The sequence below is a fragment of the Polistes canadensis genome, unplaced genomic scaffold, assembly GCF_001313835.1.
Source record: "Polistes canadensis isolate GaletaPanama2010 unplaced genomic scaffold, ASM131383v1 scaffold_158, whole genome shotgun sequence".
Classification (NCBI taxonomy): domain Eukaryota; kingdom Metazoa; phylum Arthropoda; class Insecta; order Hymenoptera; family Vespidae; genus Polistes; species Polistes canadensis.
Window position 1 is genome coordinate 276,947 of NW_014569705.1, and position 14,999 is coordinate 291,945.

General features: G+C 32.1%; 2 protein-coding genes across 2 annotated transcripts in view; one reads left to right on the plus strand and one right to left on the minus strand.

The window, feature by feature from the left end:
• The window catches only part of LOC106788983, a 47,978-nt gene extending 34,517 nt beyond the window's left edge, over nucleotides 1–13,461 (plus strand). Inside the window, exons 2-13 of the mRNA XM_014752752.1 lie at nucleotides 1,788–2,025; nucleotides 4,750–4,904; nucleotides 10,718–10,912; nucleotides 10,995–11,107; nucleotides 11,178–11,344; nucleotides 11,462–11,617; nucleotides 11,700–11,767; nucleotides 11,855–11,935; nucleotides 12,022–12,183; nucleotides 12,267–12,464; nucleotides 12,550–12,651; nucleotides 12,736–13,461. Coding sequence (XP_014608238.1) covers nucleotides 1,788–2,025; nucleotides 4,750–4,904; nucleotides 10,718–10,912; nucleotides 10,995–11,107; nucleotides 11,178–11,344; nucleotides 11,462–11,617; nucleotides 11,700–11,767; nucleotides 11,855–11,935; nucleotides 12,022–12,183; nucleotides 12,267–12,464; nucleotides 12,550–12,651; nucleotides 12,736–12,860 — 1,760 coding nt within the window. The 3' untranslated portion in view covers nucleotides 12,861–13,461. The remainder of the gene's footprint in view (nucleotides 1–1,787; nucleotides 2,026–4,749; nucleotides 4,905–10,717; nucleotides 10,913–10,994; nucleotides 11,108–11,177; nucleotides 11,345–11,461; nucleotides 11,618–11,699; nucleotides 11,768–11,854; nucleotides 11,936–12,021; nucleotides 12,184–12,266; nucleotides 12,465–12,549; nucleotides 12,652–12,735) is intronic.
• Nucleotides 13,462–14,007: 546 nt separating this feature from the next.
• Nucleotides 14,008–14,995, minus strand: LOC106788981 (bifunctional transcriptional activator/DNA repair enzyme Ada). The gene has a single exon (XM_014752750.1). It carries the CDS (start codon nucleotides 14,856–14,858, stop codon nucleotides 14,295–14,297), a length of 564 nt encoding a protein of 187 aa, XP_014608236.1. The 5' UTR covers nucleotides 14,859–14,995; the 3' UTR covers nucleotides 14,008–14,294.
• Between the last annotated feature and the right edge of the window lie 4 nt (nucleotides 14,996–14,999).

Here is a 14,999-nt window from a genome sequence, read left to right on the forward strand (position 1 = left end):
ATTTTCAATCGAAGCACGTATACTTGAAGTTTACACGAATCGGTAGAAGCAAATAATTTGGGGTAAAATGAAAAATTGTGAGAAGGGAAAGGAAGGAAAGAGAAGGGGGGGAATAGAATCGTTTCTAAATTCAGCCCTTTGGTACGATAACCATATCGATTATTATCGATCGATCTCGAAACCGAGAAAAAGAAAATTCTGAAAGCGATCGAGCGTGTTATGTTTATACCACAGAACCGACGATTACGATTCACCGAGCAAATTCTTTCTCGCGAAAGGTTGAGCCTGCAAAAAAGTCCCCGTCCTATTATCACGTTCCACCTAAAGGCTCGTGAGAAATGTTTCCTTCGAACTTTAAAATCGCCTTGCAAGCATTCGCCAGATTATCCAATCCCTTTCCCTTTCTTTCTTTTTCATCGGATTGGTAAATACTTACGTATTGTAGGGTACGTGATTGAAATGAATAAACCAACGAAACGATATATGTGTATTGTACAGATAAAGAATTTTTAGACAAAACGATATGTGCGTGGCCTGAAAGAAGAATGTTACAAAGAACGATAGATTCTCAGAATGGATATTGTACAGATAGATGAACGATGAGCACGTGGCAAGAATGTATGTTTATGTGTGTGTGTGTGTATGTGTGAACGAATACAGGGTAGGAGAATGCAGGTGGATAAATGGTTTTTGTTTACGAAGAGAAAAGAATTAGTCCGAATTGAAAAATCAAAGAGTATGCACATTTAACAATAAAACAAAGAGAATTTAATATTTATCACGTTTCCTGTCACGTGTACTGTTTTCGGTACATGTTAAAACTCATTTTTAATTATAAATAAATATTATTTATCATTAGTACACATGACATGATCAAAAAATTCAGCTTGGAAAGGAACAAATTAATATTTTATTTGATAAAAAAAAAAAAACTAAAAAACATTATCAATTAAATATAAATTACTGAAAATATCTGATCAATCTTTTCAAAGTTATTTTCTATACTTTTGTTTTACTTTTTATTATTTGCATAACTTTAAAATAAATTAATTAAGTTATGAAAATCAATAAATAAAAATATATAAAATAAAAACTGCACGAATTGTATATATAATAAAGATTAAAAAAATATAAGGTATCGCGTTCCATCGAGGTGCATTTGCTGGTGGTCCACCTGTCACCTTAACACCTGCCTTCTTTCCAAGGTATTTAACGACAACGTTAATGACCTTTTATGGAGTGTTAGGTGTGCGACATGTGGGTGGCAGAAGACGAGAACAAAAAAAATGAAAGCCTCTGCACTATCTCTCTTAAGATTTCTTCGAACTAAAAGATCTGTATATATATATGTGTGTGTGCGTATTTATACCGAATACAAACAAGCGATGTAAACCCGTTCTTGCAACGATAAAAACCTCCGATGCGATAATTAATTTGAGATCTTCGACGATGTTAACAAAGAAGGTTATGAGAATTCGGCCAATAACTTCCTTTTCTTCATCCTCGAGTATAATTCATTAAAAACATTAAATTAGACGAACCTTGTATGCCACATTCGAATTCAAGGGGAAGAGAGGGAGAGGGGAGAAAAAAAATCTTTACCATGAAATTCCCTTCCTACTTGTTAATTAATTTCTTAATTAATTAAAACGAACGTTGATAAAATATTCATTATTCTTGATATATATTTTTTTATCTTCTCTTTAAATAAGAATCCGAACAAATATATATTTTAAACTCGACAATAAATCAAATAATAATTTATATTATCCACGTTTCATTTGCAGACAATAGCTTGCTCTCGAGCGAAGTCCTGCAGGATTACGATCCGCAATTCATGGTGGGCTGTTACTTTCCTGCAGAATACCAGGGTGAATTCGTGACGCAGGTGAACGTTAAGGACAGTACCATTGGCACAACGAACGTGCCTATTCAATACTCGACCATTAACATTACTTACAATGCCATCCCGGTCTGGGGTTTTTGTCGTAGAAGAGTCGGTGAAAATGTTCTCTTAATAGACAGGTAAATATTGACTAATATTTTATTTTTTGTTTGTTTTTTTTTTCCATTTCGATCAACAAACAAACACTTCTTATTTTTCAATCATTATTTACCCACACTTTATTTCTTCTTCTTCTTCTTCTTCTTCTTCTTCCTCTTCCTCCTCTAATAAATCTTTTTTATACTTTTTCGTAATATCAAATTTGTCTCGCAAAATTTCGTACGTAAGATTTGAGTCGCATAAAAAGGTTAAGGTTGAGAACGGTTTAGTATACGGTCGATACATCTTCGGAGAATGCCTTAGTCTCGTCTGCGATTCGTCTGGGACAAAAATAGTCTCGAGCATTGCCAGACGCGCGAATTGCATATCACGACACGAGGTTAATTCCGTAGAAACGATTCGACTTGTGAGCAAAAGAACAATGGCGTTTCGCCAGATCCATCCATCCATTTCCCCTACTTCAACCTTACCCTCCTCCTGTCTTTCTTTCCTCCCTCTCCCCTTGTCACCCCTCATTGCATCTTGAGAATCAATGCAGACCCTCTTATACCAGTGCCAACTCCTTCTCTCGAAGGAAGTTTCGAGATGTCGAGTAGTATGCTGTTGAATTTATTCGTTTTTGACACTTGAAACGTGAAAATCGTCGATTTAGCATACTGTCATAAATTTTCGAGCTAGTCGTTGAAATCCGATCGTAAGAAAGGACACGAAAACTTTAATCCGAACGAAGATCTATCAGATTTTCTCTAAAGATACTGTTTTATTTATTGAGAGAGAGAGAGAATGAGAATGAGAGAATTTTGTTTGTGTATTTTATTTTTTTAATTCTGTTCGAATTATATTTTTACGAAATAAGTTTGAAGTTTGAGAAAGATAGTGGGTAACGTGGGAGTAAAAACGTAGGTATAAATTGACGTAAATGAGAATAAACCCATCACCCACCTTTGTGCGCACCCATAATACTAGATGATTCACGTTGAATCCTTAACGAGCTAAACGTTGACTTTGTTCGGAGACGAGATATGGCACAGTTATTGTTAGGCGATCTAGAAAAAATGATTGTAGTATAATATGGGAACGCGCGTTTAATTAATAATAAGATTACTTAATAACTTTTATCTTATAAAATTAATGATCGATATATTTTAATACTTTATTCATTATAAGTAATTATTTTTCAGTATTTTAAACGAACCTCTCAATACATATTATTTATTATAAATGATGAACAAAAATGTTGAAAAATATCAGCCCTTTTTTTCTTAATACAATTGCTGTACTTACACATTTTTATGTTAAAAAGAAAAGTATTTAAATTAACATAAATTAAAAACAAACAATGCCCATTTCCAGAAATGTCGAAAATGTCATTATCCTCGCACTCAACGTGATCTCGATATCTTTCCATCTCGATTTAAATCCCCTTGCCATTGAATTTCCTCCAACAAATAAAAGGAGAGTTATCAAAGATAACGAGAGTCGTGTTATCGACATTCTCTCTCGACTTAAAGACAACAACAGAATCGCGACGACTCGTTTAATTGTCCTCGTCATTACCTGTTCCATAATGGCTACTGAACTACGAGCTACGAATTATATTCTATTTTCTTGAAAATAATTATTTAAACAGACGAGAATCGTTCGATCGAAGCATCAGAAAAGTTCATTTAAAAAAAGATAAAAATAAAATATCGTCATTAATTGCCAAATCGGTTATTTTTTTTATATGAAATTTTGAGTTAAATCAAATGAAAAATCGAATAATAATAGTGTTTTTATAAACTAGATAAATTTGATTCTATTCGAGCACATAGAAACGGTATCTTTTCGTTCGATATTAAACGCATTGTTCTTTTCTCCAGAGATAAGACGAGAAGGTTAGCAATTTAACGTTAATTTAACCGAAGGCTCCGAGTTCTCGTGAATATACGGTGCTTGAACCGAGACGCGATCCGTATCCGTATTACGGTGCTTATGTTATCGCTTATGTCACGCAAAATCATACACATTTTTCGAGTCATTATTTTCATTGCTATTTAATCACACATTTTTTATGCTTAATTTAATAGAATCATTAAATATGTGTTTTACGTAACGAAAAACAAATTAGATACGCATCTTTTCATTGCAATAAATATATTTCGAGCTTACAATAATAAATTCATTTTAAATTTAATATAAAACAAAAAAAGACCATTACAAATCTTTAAGTTAAAATCATTTCAAATTTAATGTCACAAATATATTTTCTTACTCTTATATAATTAATTGAAAACAAATAATTATTTAATTTGAAAAGAGAACAATTTTTGTCTTTATCTTTATCCGTTACGATTTAGCATAAGTAAACGATTCCAAACTATAATTCTGAATGTAGAACGAGCCATTAAGTTGAAGGAAAAGTAAAGTGACTCGCGGCACTCTCATTCTCACGCGTTCGCACGTTACATTGACGTAAATGCATTCCAAGAGTCAAAGGAATCTCTTAGCGAACAGTACTTATATACTCATATATATAAACGTATAGGTATACTAACTTACTTTACTAGCAGCTGACTATCGGAAATCTGAAAAAAAGCATCTCGAGAATACCCTAGGGAGTGTTGGAAATCCGAGTTGAAAAGTCACTCACCTCGGAATAACGTTCGTCATTTTGATCATCGACCATAATCGATTCGTAACACTAACTTTCTTTCATACAATCTTTTTCTTTCTTTTGATTCGTATCTTTCTATTTTTCGCAGATACGGTGACGGCGATTGTATACGGTGCTTTCGGCTAAAGCGAAGAACTCGCAACGTTATCGAAGTCTTCTCGGAAGATCTCAACAGGTGTTACACTTACGAATCAGCCGCCATTGCTTCGTGCGAAACTCTGAACTCTACGTCCATTCTTTACCGTGAGTATACTTCTTATAATTAGCTCCTACTACTTTTTTCTTTTTTTTCTTTTACTTTTTTCCTCCTTTGTAATTAGCACTTACATCAACTACAAAATATTTCCTTTTTCTTTAACCTCCTCCCCATTTTTTTTCTAGTACTTTTTATTACAAATTAATTCCAAATATAGCGTTAGAAATGTTTTTATCTCTAGAGTAATGAAACGTGTGACATTTTTTCGTTTTTTATTTTTACATTAAATGTTTCCCTGTGCATTCGGAGAAGGGTTAATGTAAAACAAAAAAACATGTAAATAAAAATGATTTAAAATTAACAAATAAATAATCATAATGGGGGGGGGGGAGTGGAATATAAGAGAGAAGAAAAACGATAGAGCACGATAGAAAGATAAGCAAGAAACAAAATCGAATAGGAAGTCTTCGGTTGTTCATGGTAGGCAATTAATTAGCGTTAATTAGCATTAATGAGGAAAGGAACCAAACAATGAACGAGCGCCGATGGCGCTCTCGACGACGAGATTTCTTATGCATTGCAATAAACGCATCGCCGTGAACGCACGCAATCGCACGTTCAAACACGCGTGTAATTTTCTTACTTGTGTCCCCCCTTCACGCGACTCCTTTTAACGTTTACGAATTGTATACACGAATGTGAGTATAAGTAAGTATCTATGTGCGCGTGTGCGTGTCCTTCGTTCATCGTTATCGTCCTCGTGTATTTCTCACGCGCGTGTGCATGTCAATTAAATTATCTACCCAATAGGCATTATAGATGCTCGTGCATTTATATAATCGATTCATCAATGAACAACGAAAAGTTTCTGTGTTTGTGTTAATGATTGAAAAGGAACTCGTTAAATTTATATATTAATTATAACTTGAACGTTTGTGCGGATAATTAATGAATATGACTTAGGCATAATAATAATTGTATTTATTTTTGTCTATAATATACTTGCTTTAATATTATATTATTAGTAATATATTTTATAGAAATAATTAATTAATATAATATAATGACGAATTATATATAACATTGATTAACAATTTTCAATTGTATATTTTGACGAATTATTATTAATTCCAATCTTCCCACGAAGAATAATTACTTCGTAGAAAAAAAGTGAAGAAATTATTATCGATAATGTTATACGAATTCGTGGAATTTTTCCGATGCGATTCGTCATGCGAAAAAAATAAAGCAAAAAAAAAAAAAGAAAAGAAAAAAAGGGAGGATAAGAAGAAGGACCCAAAGTTGGAATAAGTTTTACACCTGTTCTTATCGAATCGACACGCTCGTCGAACACACCACGTTGGCAAGTTTGCCATTGCTGCTTGGTATGGCATGTCTCCTCGTAGTTTCGATCTTCATGGTTCGATGCGTGTCCTCGATCGTAGAAATTCTCTTCGGATCTTCGATTCATTCGCGCGAAAACGAATAGAAAGAGAGAGAGAGAGAGGGAGAGACTTCGATGCTTGGATCGACGTGTACCACTAACGCGACGATTCATTCCGCTCGCATTTCTATATTGAGATTTGTCGAGCTGTGAGTTCTTTTCAACGGAAGTTGACACGTGCATCGAATCCCACAGGTTTGCCCTACCCCTTTTTCTTCTTCTTCTTCTTCTCTTTCTCCATCTACTTCTTCTTCTTCTTCTTCTTCTTCTTCTTCTTCCGTGTTATTCATTCATTCTGACAGACGAGACAATAGAATTGTTCGGTGAGCCAAGAAAATCGAGTTTAACCTTTGCACTTGCACCATTGTCAGCTTCTAGTTTAATCCTACTTAAGAGATCTTTATTTCCATTAGTTTGAGACAAAACTAATTATGGTTTTTCTTTGATTTAATTTAATTTGACGTTGATTTTGTTAATTATTTGTTATCTGGTAATATTCGATATTTTTTTCAATATCAAACATTCATTTTATTATATATTATCATATCCGTTTTTTTTTCTTATATTAACATTTCAGAAAATTTTATTGCATAAAAATTTGTACGATTTAATTCGTTCCTTTTGATCTTTATCATCTATGGTAATTCACCATTTATCTTTCACACTATTTCTTTACCTCGCTTAATTGATTCAACTGATTAAAATAAATGAATAAACATCAGACAGTTGTATGTTATTAACTCGTAGCACGTGTTATAATTCGTAATAATATTCCAAAATCTATGTCGAATTTTGTTCGTTCAATATTAAAAAAAAAACAAATCCTTTATGTTTTTTTTTAATATACAACAACAAAAAATAGAGAAATGTATGAGAGGGATAAAGATACAAAGATAGGACGATCAGGTACCAACAAATATAATAAAATTTTGATAAACGATGGAGTAGGAATACAAAAGGATTAGGAAAAAGGGTGGATTACCAACTGACCAGAAATCTTTTTCTTTTTTCATATCTTTTTTCTTTCTTTCTTTTCCTAAATAAACCTGAGAGACGTTTGAACATGTTCCAACAGGAATGAAAGAAGAGTTTTCGGAAAACAACGAACACGTAGATCCCCCCAGTCAAAGGACCACTCGCATTCTCGTTCATTCTCCGTTTGGTCCCCCTGTTTTGCACTGTTTCTTTTTTCCTATTCTTTTCTTTCCTTTCTTTTCCTTTTTTTTACCCTGTTCTTTTTGGAGTCCAAAGCGAGGAAAGGACCGAACAACGACAGTGTCGTTTGGCAGGTATTCATTCCCTAGCGTGGGAGTGGCTGCTCCCAAAAAGTTCTCATTCTAATCGTCTCCTACCATGGACCCCTGAGATGGTCCATTACCCAACATCCTCCAGACCAATAAAGCATACATTGTTAATTCATTTCGAACAACCCTAACGAGCTTTGCCCTAGTCCTGGTCCCTGTTCAAATTTTCGAAGACATGGAAAGTTCGATGTTGGGGGTCGATCGTAAATCTTCTTTGAAAAATAGCTACAGGGTTAACCTAAAGTTCTTAGGTGATTATTTTAAATCTATTATTTTGTCAAGTTTAAAAATTTACAAAGAAATTATAACTTCAAAATATGTTTCAGATAAATATATTAGTTAATGTTATTAAATTATGTATAGGAACATCTGGCCCTTCCTTGGATTGCTAAAATATATTTTTTATGGGAATTTATAATATTACGTGCTTTAAAAATTAAATGAAAATATGATTCGATTATTTTTTTTTTCTTAATTTTTATTTAAATCATTTTACGTATTATTAGTCTAATAATTATCTGAAAAATGAAATTATGAACGTGCATGATCGAACGAAAATAATGTAGTATAGAAAAATATGAATTATACGAGGAAAATAAATGGTCGAAGGAGTAAGTTGCGTGTTCAAGTGACTCTCTGATGCGTATCGAAGAAATAAAAGAACGATGTAAAGGGACAAGGTTTTTAAAAAGAAAATAATGAAAATTAAGCAGAGAGGTACTCTTAAGATAAGAAACAAGATCCTAATCTAGAAAGTTTTCAAAAGCTTTAGTCGAACATATAATTAGGATAGTCGTCATCGAAGTAATTAATTATCCCCTTGTTAAAGGAATACTAAATAAAACTCTTGGTAAAATGAAATTTTCAAGATTTTCTTATCCTGCGAATGGACCAGATTCTTCTTCTTTCCCTTTTAAATTATCGAAAAAAAAGATATACTCGAATGAAAAGATTCGAAGCAGGAAGTAAAGGAAAATAAAAAGAAAGAAATAAAGAGAATGAGTATGTACGATTGATGAAATTACAGGGAAGATACGAAAATATCTTTTGGATGTATGGAAGAAGAAGGAAGGAAAAAACGAACGAATGAACGATAAAAGAAAATTAAATAAATAAGAAGCGCATAACTATGTGAAAAAAAAAATGTTGTTAAAAGTTCAATGTACCCGACAAAGTTGTTTGCGTGGGACAGTAAAACGTTGAGAATAACAGTATCATAATGTATAATGATCGACTACGTAAACATATATTACGTGCTATAAAAACAGTAATGACCATAAACACATGCAATATAAAATAAAATTTTACGTCAAAAGAAAATTAAACAATTTGCAATTGTTCCGGACAATTTTATATAAATTAAATCATCTCGCTTCGCGTGTGACATTTTTCTTGTTGTTGTTAAATATACTTCCGAATGCATCCGTTAGTCCTTTTTTGTTTAAATCGATAAGAGTGCGTCTCGACTCGATGAGAAACTGAGATGTCCTTTTTGCTCCTTCACGAAGATGAAGAAGAAAAATAAGAGTCTTGAGATGAATGGAAGTTGCCGTCGTTCATGAGGACAGGAAGTTGAAGAAGCGAACGAAAAGAAAGGAGGCTTACCTGAGCTACCTGTTGCATAGCGATCTTCTTCCACGTGAGTGAATCGAATCGGTTAGCGAGGATGGAAGAAAAAAATATTTGCTACATTTTATGTGTGTGAACGTCAATTTTCCCCACATCCAACAGCAACAACAACATTGACATACCTTTTTTTTTGTAAAACTCTCCCTTTTCTTATCCATAAATACATTATATTGCATTTGGATCTGAACATTATCGCAGAATTTTAAGGATCACATTTAAAACGTTCGCATTAATTACAGTTAAATTAAATGTGTTCAACTGCGAAGTACAAAATTACAGAAGAAATTTGTATTAATTTTTTCTTGATATATTTTTTTATATACATAAATTAATTATGTTATATACATTAACGTAACAGCATGATCGCGGAATATCAATATCCCGTTTTAAATGATAATTACATTAAATGAAAATAAAATCTATTCAACAGCGGAATAAAAAATCGTTGAAGAAATCTGTATTTTCTGAAGAAAGCCGGTTCCTTTGAAAGAAGCAAATCGATGACATCGAAGACACGATCCTAACCAACATGAAGACCTTCTCAGATTACGTAGAGAAAAAAAAAAAAAGGAAGCCTGTAACTTGTCCCAAGGAATCCCGCAAAAGCTCAGAAAAGTGCGCGTCTTCTCCTGTTTGCATCTAACGAAAATAACAACACCCCTTATATTAAAATATCCTGATGGTTTAGTTGGTTGGTTGGTAGGAAACGATCGACCCTTTACGAGGAAAACGTCGTATGGAATTTCAGCTATTTCCTGTTCGGAGGGTTAGCTCTTATTGTATCCAAAAAAGAGAACGATAGTTGTTACTGAACTGGACACTAACAGAGACGTGTTAAATTGAAAGAAATAGAAGAAGAAGAAGAAGAAGAAGAAGGAAAAATAAGAAACTTACCCTTGGTATTTATTCTAGCATCTATTCTTCTCATTTATATGTATAATATAAGATATCTGGCTTCTCTTCCACAATTTCTTTCGTCCTAAAAGCGTCATGAGAACTCGTATGGGGATAGAGATTCCACACGATCACGTCCACCTGGCATTATGCACCCATAGATGGATTTGTAGCTGCGCTATTTGTCCTGGATTTCTTTCTATCTCTCTCTCTCTCTCTCTCTCTCTTTTTTTCCTTTTTCTTTTTCTCTTTCTCTTGGATCGTTCCGACTGAGAAAGAAAAAGAAGTAAAAAAAAAAAGAGAAGAAGCAGGAGGAGAGGTCGTTAGGATCAGCAGGTGGTCGTCTGGAAAATTGGACCGGTGTTTGCTCGATATACCAGTCATTTCGCTTACGAGCAGACTCGTTCGGTGTACCCTCAGGAAAAGGATCTTTTTGATCTTGTAGAGATTCCTTTTTTGTATATACGCACACCGCATACCGATGAAAACGGTATCGACCTCCCTTGCAATTTCTATCGAAATACCTCACATTCGTTTAAACTATTTTTTTTCTTTAATTTTTTCTTTTTGTTTTTTATGTGATTTCCAGGTACTAAGGAAGTCGGCGGTGCACCAATTAGAAACGAATATTGTCCTATAGTAGGAGGATATCATTTTAAATACAGTCTTAACGATGATTCATCCATATCAACAGAATGCAACTCATTCTACTCGAATCTTCATAACTGTCCTGATGGATCTGTCTTACATTTGAAATTCAATGATTGTACCTTCGAGTCACGTGGTGAGAAAATCATTTCAAAGATCTTATATTATTGTATATTCGTTGGGTATAAGCATGAATTGACCGATACATTTGTACGTAGAATTGAGCTTCAATTGTTTGGGTAGCTGGCCAGGTGGTCCTTATGGTTCAACTTATATTGCCTTGATAGACAATGATGCTATTAAAGAAAATCGTCCTCAGTATCGTTGTGGCGTAAGTATATTAATAAAATTAGTATGGATACAACATTTCAAAACAAAATTAAAATAAATCATTGTTACAGTTGTTCTACGCTGATAACAAAAAAGGAAGAACGTACATGGCCTTCAGTGGAGATTCCAGTTGTACAAAAGATTTATTCAATTCTACGAACGGATTTGAGACATTTGTTCTAAGCAAAATGGCTAATCAAAAGCCGATACCGAATTATGTAAAAACTCATGTAGCAACGTTAGTATCCATATACGATAATATGTATTTATGTGTGTGTGTGTGGGTGTATGTATGTATGTATATGTGTATTAAAGGGTGGTACAGTCTACAGCATAATAAATTCCTTTGTTTCAGGTTTCCAAAGTGGGCACAGGGATTGTGGGAAGAGTCCCTCATCGTAAATGGTACAATGACTTTCACCGATCTCAACGGATATAACAGTTACACTTTCGTTACGGTTGAATCAAACGATGAAACTGGACGTTACGTAGTCTATTCAAAGGATCATTGGTAAATTTTCGATTTCTCGTTTGCTAATGACGGTCATCATTTTCGAACAACCAAACATGTTTAACATTTTGTATTTTTTTAGCGAGAATGAAGCTTACGTATGCTTGATGATGAGACAACGCAGTGAAAACGTATTAGAATTCACGATTGGTAATTAAAACGTTTTTATAAAAATTCATGAACATATTAAAGAAGATATATATGACATCGCTTTTAAATATTAAATAAATTTTATAGGAATGGTAATGAATCCAGGTTATCAGGATTACTTATGCGACGATTCGAACTTCGATAAACCAGTGTGGATGACTCAAGCACGTGAGTAGTTTTTTATATTAAAAATTGTTGTAATATATTCCAAATGTTATGAATATTACAAGAAATATTGTTGAAAATGTTATTAGGTATTGAACGAATAGTAGAATCACCTTGTCCAATAACTGGACAATACACGGGTACGATAACCGATTTATCGGGCATGTGTGCAGAGTTGAGTAGCAATTGCAATACTCGAGAAATAATGTATTATAAAGTTTATGACTGTGAGTCCGAGGAACTCTATGAAGGTATATTTTGAACAATCTAATGTTCACATTTAAAATAAGAAAAAATTAGACGCGCGCGTTTCTACAATTTTTTGTATTTTCAGAACGGACGTATTTGTGCTTGGGACAGTGGGAAGAGAAAGGTGTAATGTACACCTACACGATGAGAAACGACACAGGTACAAAGGAGTGTTTTGTCGGCTTGATCGTTAATGACGAGGAAATTTATATTAAGGAAGCAGGTGATCATTGTATCAGAGATATAGATCCTAAGGAGCAAGGAATGAGATTGTACAAAAAAGGTTAATTATAATTGCTTCTTTATAAAGTAAATTAATAATTTCGATGAATTTTTTTTTTAATTTCTCATGGTTTAATTTTTTGTAGGACAATGTTATGGAAATTCTCCTAGTCCTGCACCAACACCAATGAAACCGATTCTTCGTAATCCTATAAGTGTGTCGACAACTCCACGATCCAGATTTCCGGGTAAAAAACTATTAAACATACATTTATAAATGAAAAATATTATATTTGTTATGTAAAATTTATTTCTAATATTTTTTTTAATAGGTGGACCCACGAGAAGACCAGGAGGAGGTGTTCCATCTTCCGCATTATCAAAAAATCTTCAAAATAATGCTTTAGTTTTTGTGATGGTACTTGCCGTATTTCTTAAAATATTTAATTTTACGTAGTAAACGAACAATATTTTTAGTTTAGGAATAAATAATAATAATGCAAGTAGATAACGAAACTCTATATTTACATAAGCTCGATGAACGTTTTATTCTCGACTAATTAAATAAGAAATCGTTTATAAGTAGAGAATTGCAATATTTAATATGGCACTATAAATATTTAATTATACGATAACGTGTTTTCGTATAAAGTGTAGAAAGTTTACAATACATTTTATATCAAACTATACTTTAATTACAAGACTAAATCAAAGTGCACTATATGATCTTCGCTAGAAGTTAGACTACAAAGACTCAAATAACGATATTGAAATTTTATAAATAGAACGAATCAAGAAAGTATTTTACGTAAAACAAGAAAAATACGATAACTACCTTTTACTGTAATATAATAACAAAATTGATCAATTTTCTTTTAGATCAAATCACCTTGTAAGATACAAATCATTTTCGTCGGCTAAGTATTGTAAATTATCGAGAATACCCAAAGATCTTGTAATCTTTTTTTATTACTTGATTCCTGATACAAACCAATATATTATATGCGAGGCAAGAATTTAATCTATTTGAACATAATATATATAACAAAGTTATTTATATAAAGCAAGCTATGATTTCTTTATATTTCATATTCCAAATTTTCTCTGATCAATTTATATATGTGTCACAATAATTGAATTTATTCAAAAAGCAAAATTTAACGATACAAAATTTCATGATTACAAGAAAAAATATTCGCTCGCAGACATAATATAGAAACATGAGCAACGATAAGACTGATATATACCTTTGACTTTTATATATTTCAAGAGTATTTTTTTAAGAACAAACTTATGATCATAAAATATCTCAAAACTATATCCGAAGAATATACAAAGCAAATGATAGGAATTTTATGAAATGGTAATTCTTTCAAAATGTTTTTTCGTTTATTCAATTATTAAATTATATAAAAATCTATAGTCCCAATACAGTCTTTTAATCCATTTTGCTTGATGCTCTATTTTAAATCTTAAATATTTGGTGCAAAATATTATAAATTCTATTATTCGCTAAAATAAATAAAACTTCATGTTTGTTTTCAAATTACTTATAAGTATATTTAAAAGATTACTTTTAAGTTTAATAATAAATGTACATAAAGTGTATAAAAATTACTTTATTTATTAGAATATAATAATATAATATAATATAAGGCAAAATGTATACAATATAAGCTGTTTGTTTTTGTAATCGCATAGTGTACATAGCAATAAGAATTTTTTTACTAATACAATAAAAAAAGAAGAAATTAATACAACTAAATTATTATGGTAATCAGAGTTTTAAATTTTAATTAAAATAAGTATTGTAAAAAAGAAATACATAAAAAAAATAAATAAATAGGGATAGTTTAAATTCATCAAGTTAATTATATGATCAATATAAAAATTAAAGCAATTTACTTTCGTATAACAAAATACTTTGCTTGTATTTCAATCCACAACTATATTTATTGCTACCATTCTTTCCCATAACGCGATGACATGGTATTAAATATGCCACTCGATTTTTTCCAATAGCATTTGCAACCGCTCTTACTGCTTTAGGATTGTTTATCATGTGTGCAACCTCTTCATAAGATGCTGTTTTACCTATCGGTATAGAAACCAGAGCTTTCCAAACTTCTATTTGAAAAGTTGTTCCTTTTAAAAGTACCAAGATTGATTTAGTATCCTTCCCATCACATTTCAAAGCAAATACATCTTTCATAATATTGCTTATCATTTCGGTAGAATCTTGTACTATTTGCGACAAAGGCCATTCATTTTCTAAATCTTTCATTGCATCTGCGTCATCCTTAACGACAAATGCAAAATGCAGTATAGCTTTATCGGTATCGGTTAAACCTATGATACATCTTCCAAAAGGTGTATCATAAAAATCATAATAAATGATGAACTTTTCATGATTTACTTTGTATGTCTCAGAAGACATTGTTTGAAAGGTAATCATGATTAAATAATTTTTATATAACTTTTCGAATTAGTATTTCAAGTATCGTAACCAAATTAGGTTATTTCAAATTAACACAATAGGATGACTCTTGAATTAAATATTATCAATATATTTGAAATGATAATATATATTTATATA

Excerpts from the sequence above, each read along its gene's own strand:
- LOC106788981 (XM_014752750.1), bottom strand. The coding sequence starts at position 14,858 with ATGATTACCTTTCAAACAATGTCTTCTGAGACATACAAAGTAAATCAT.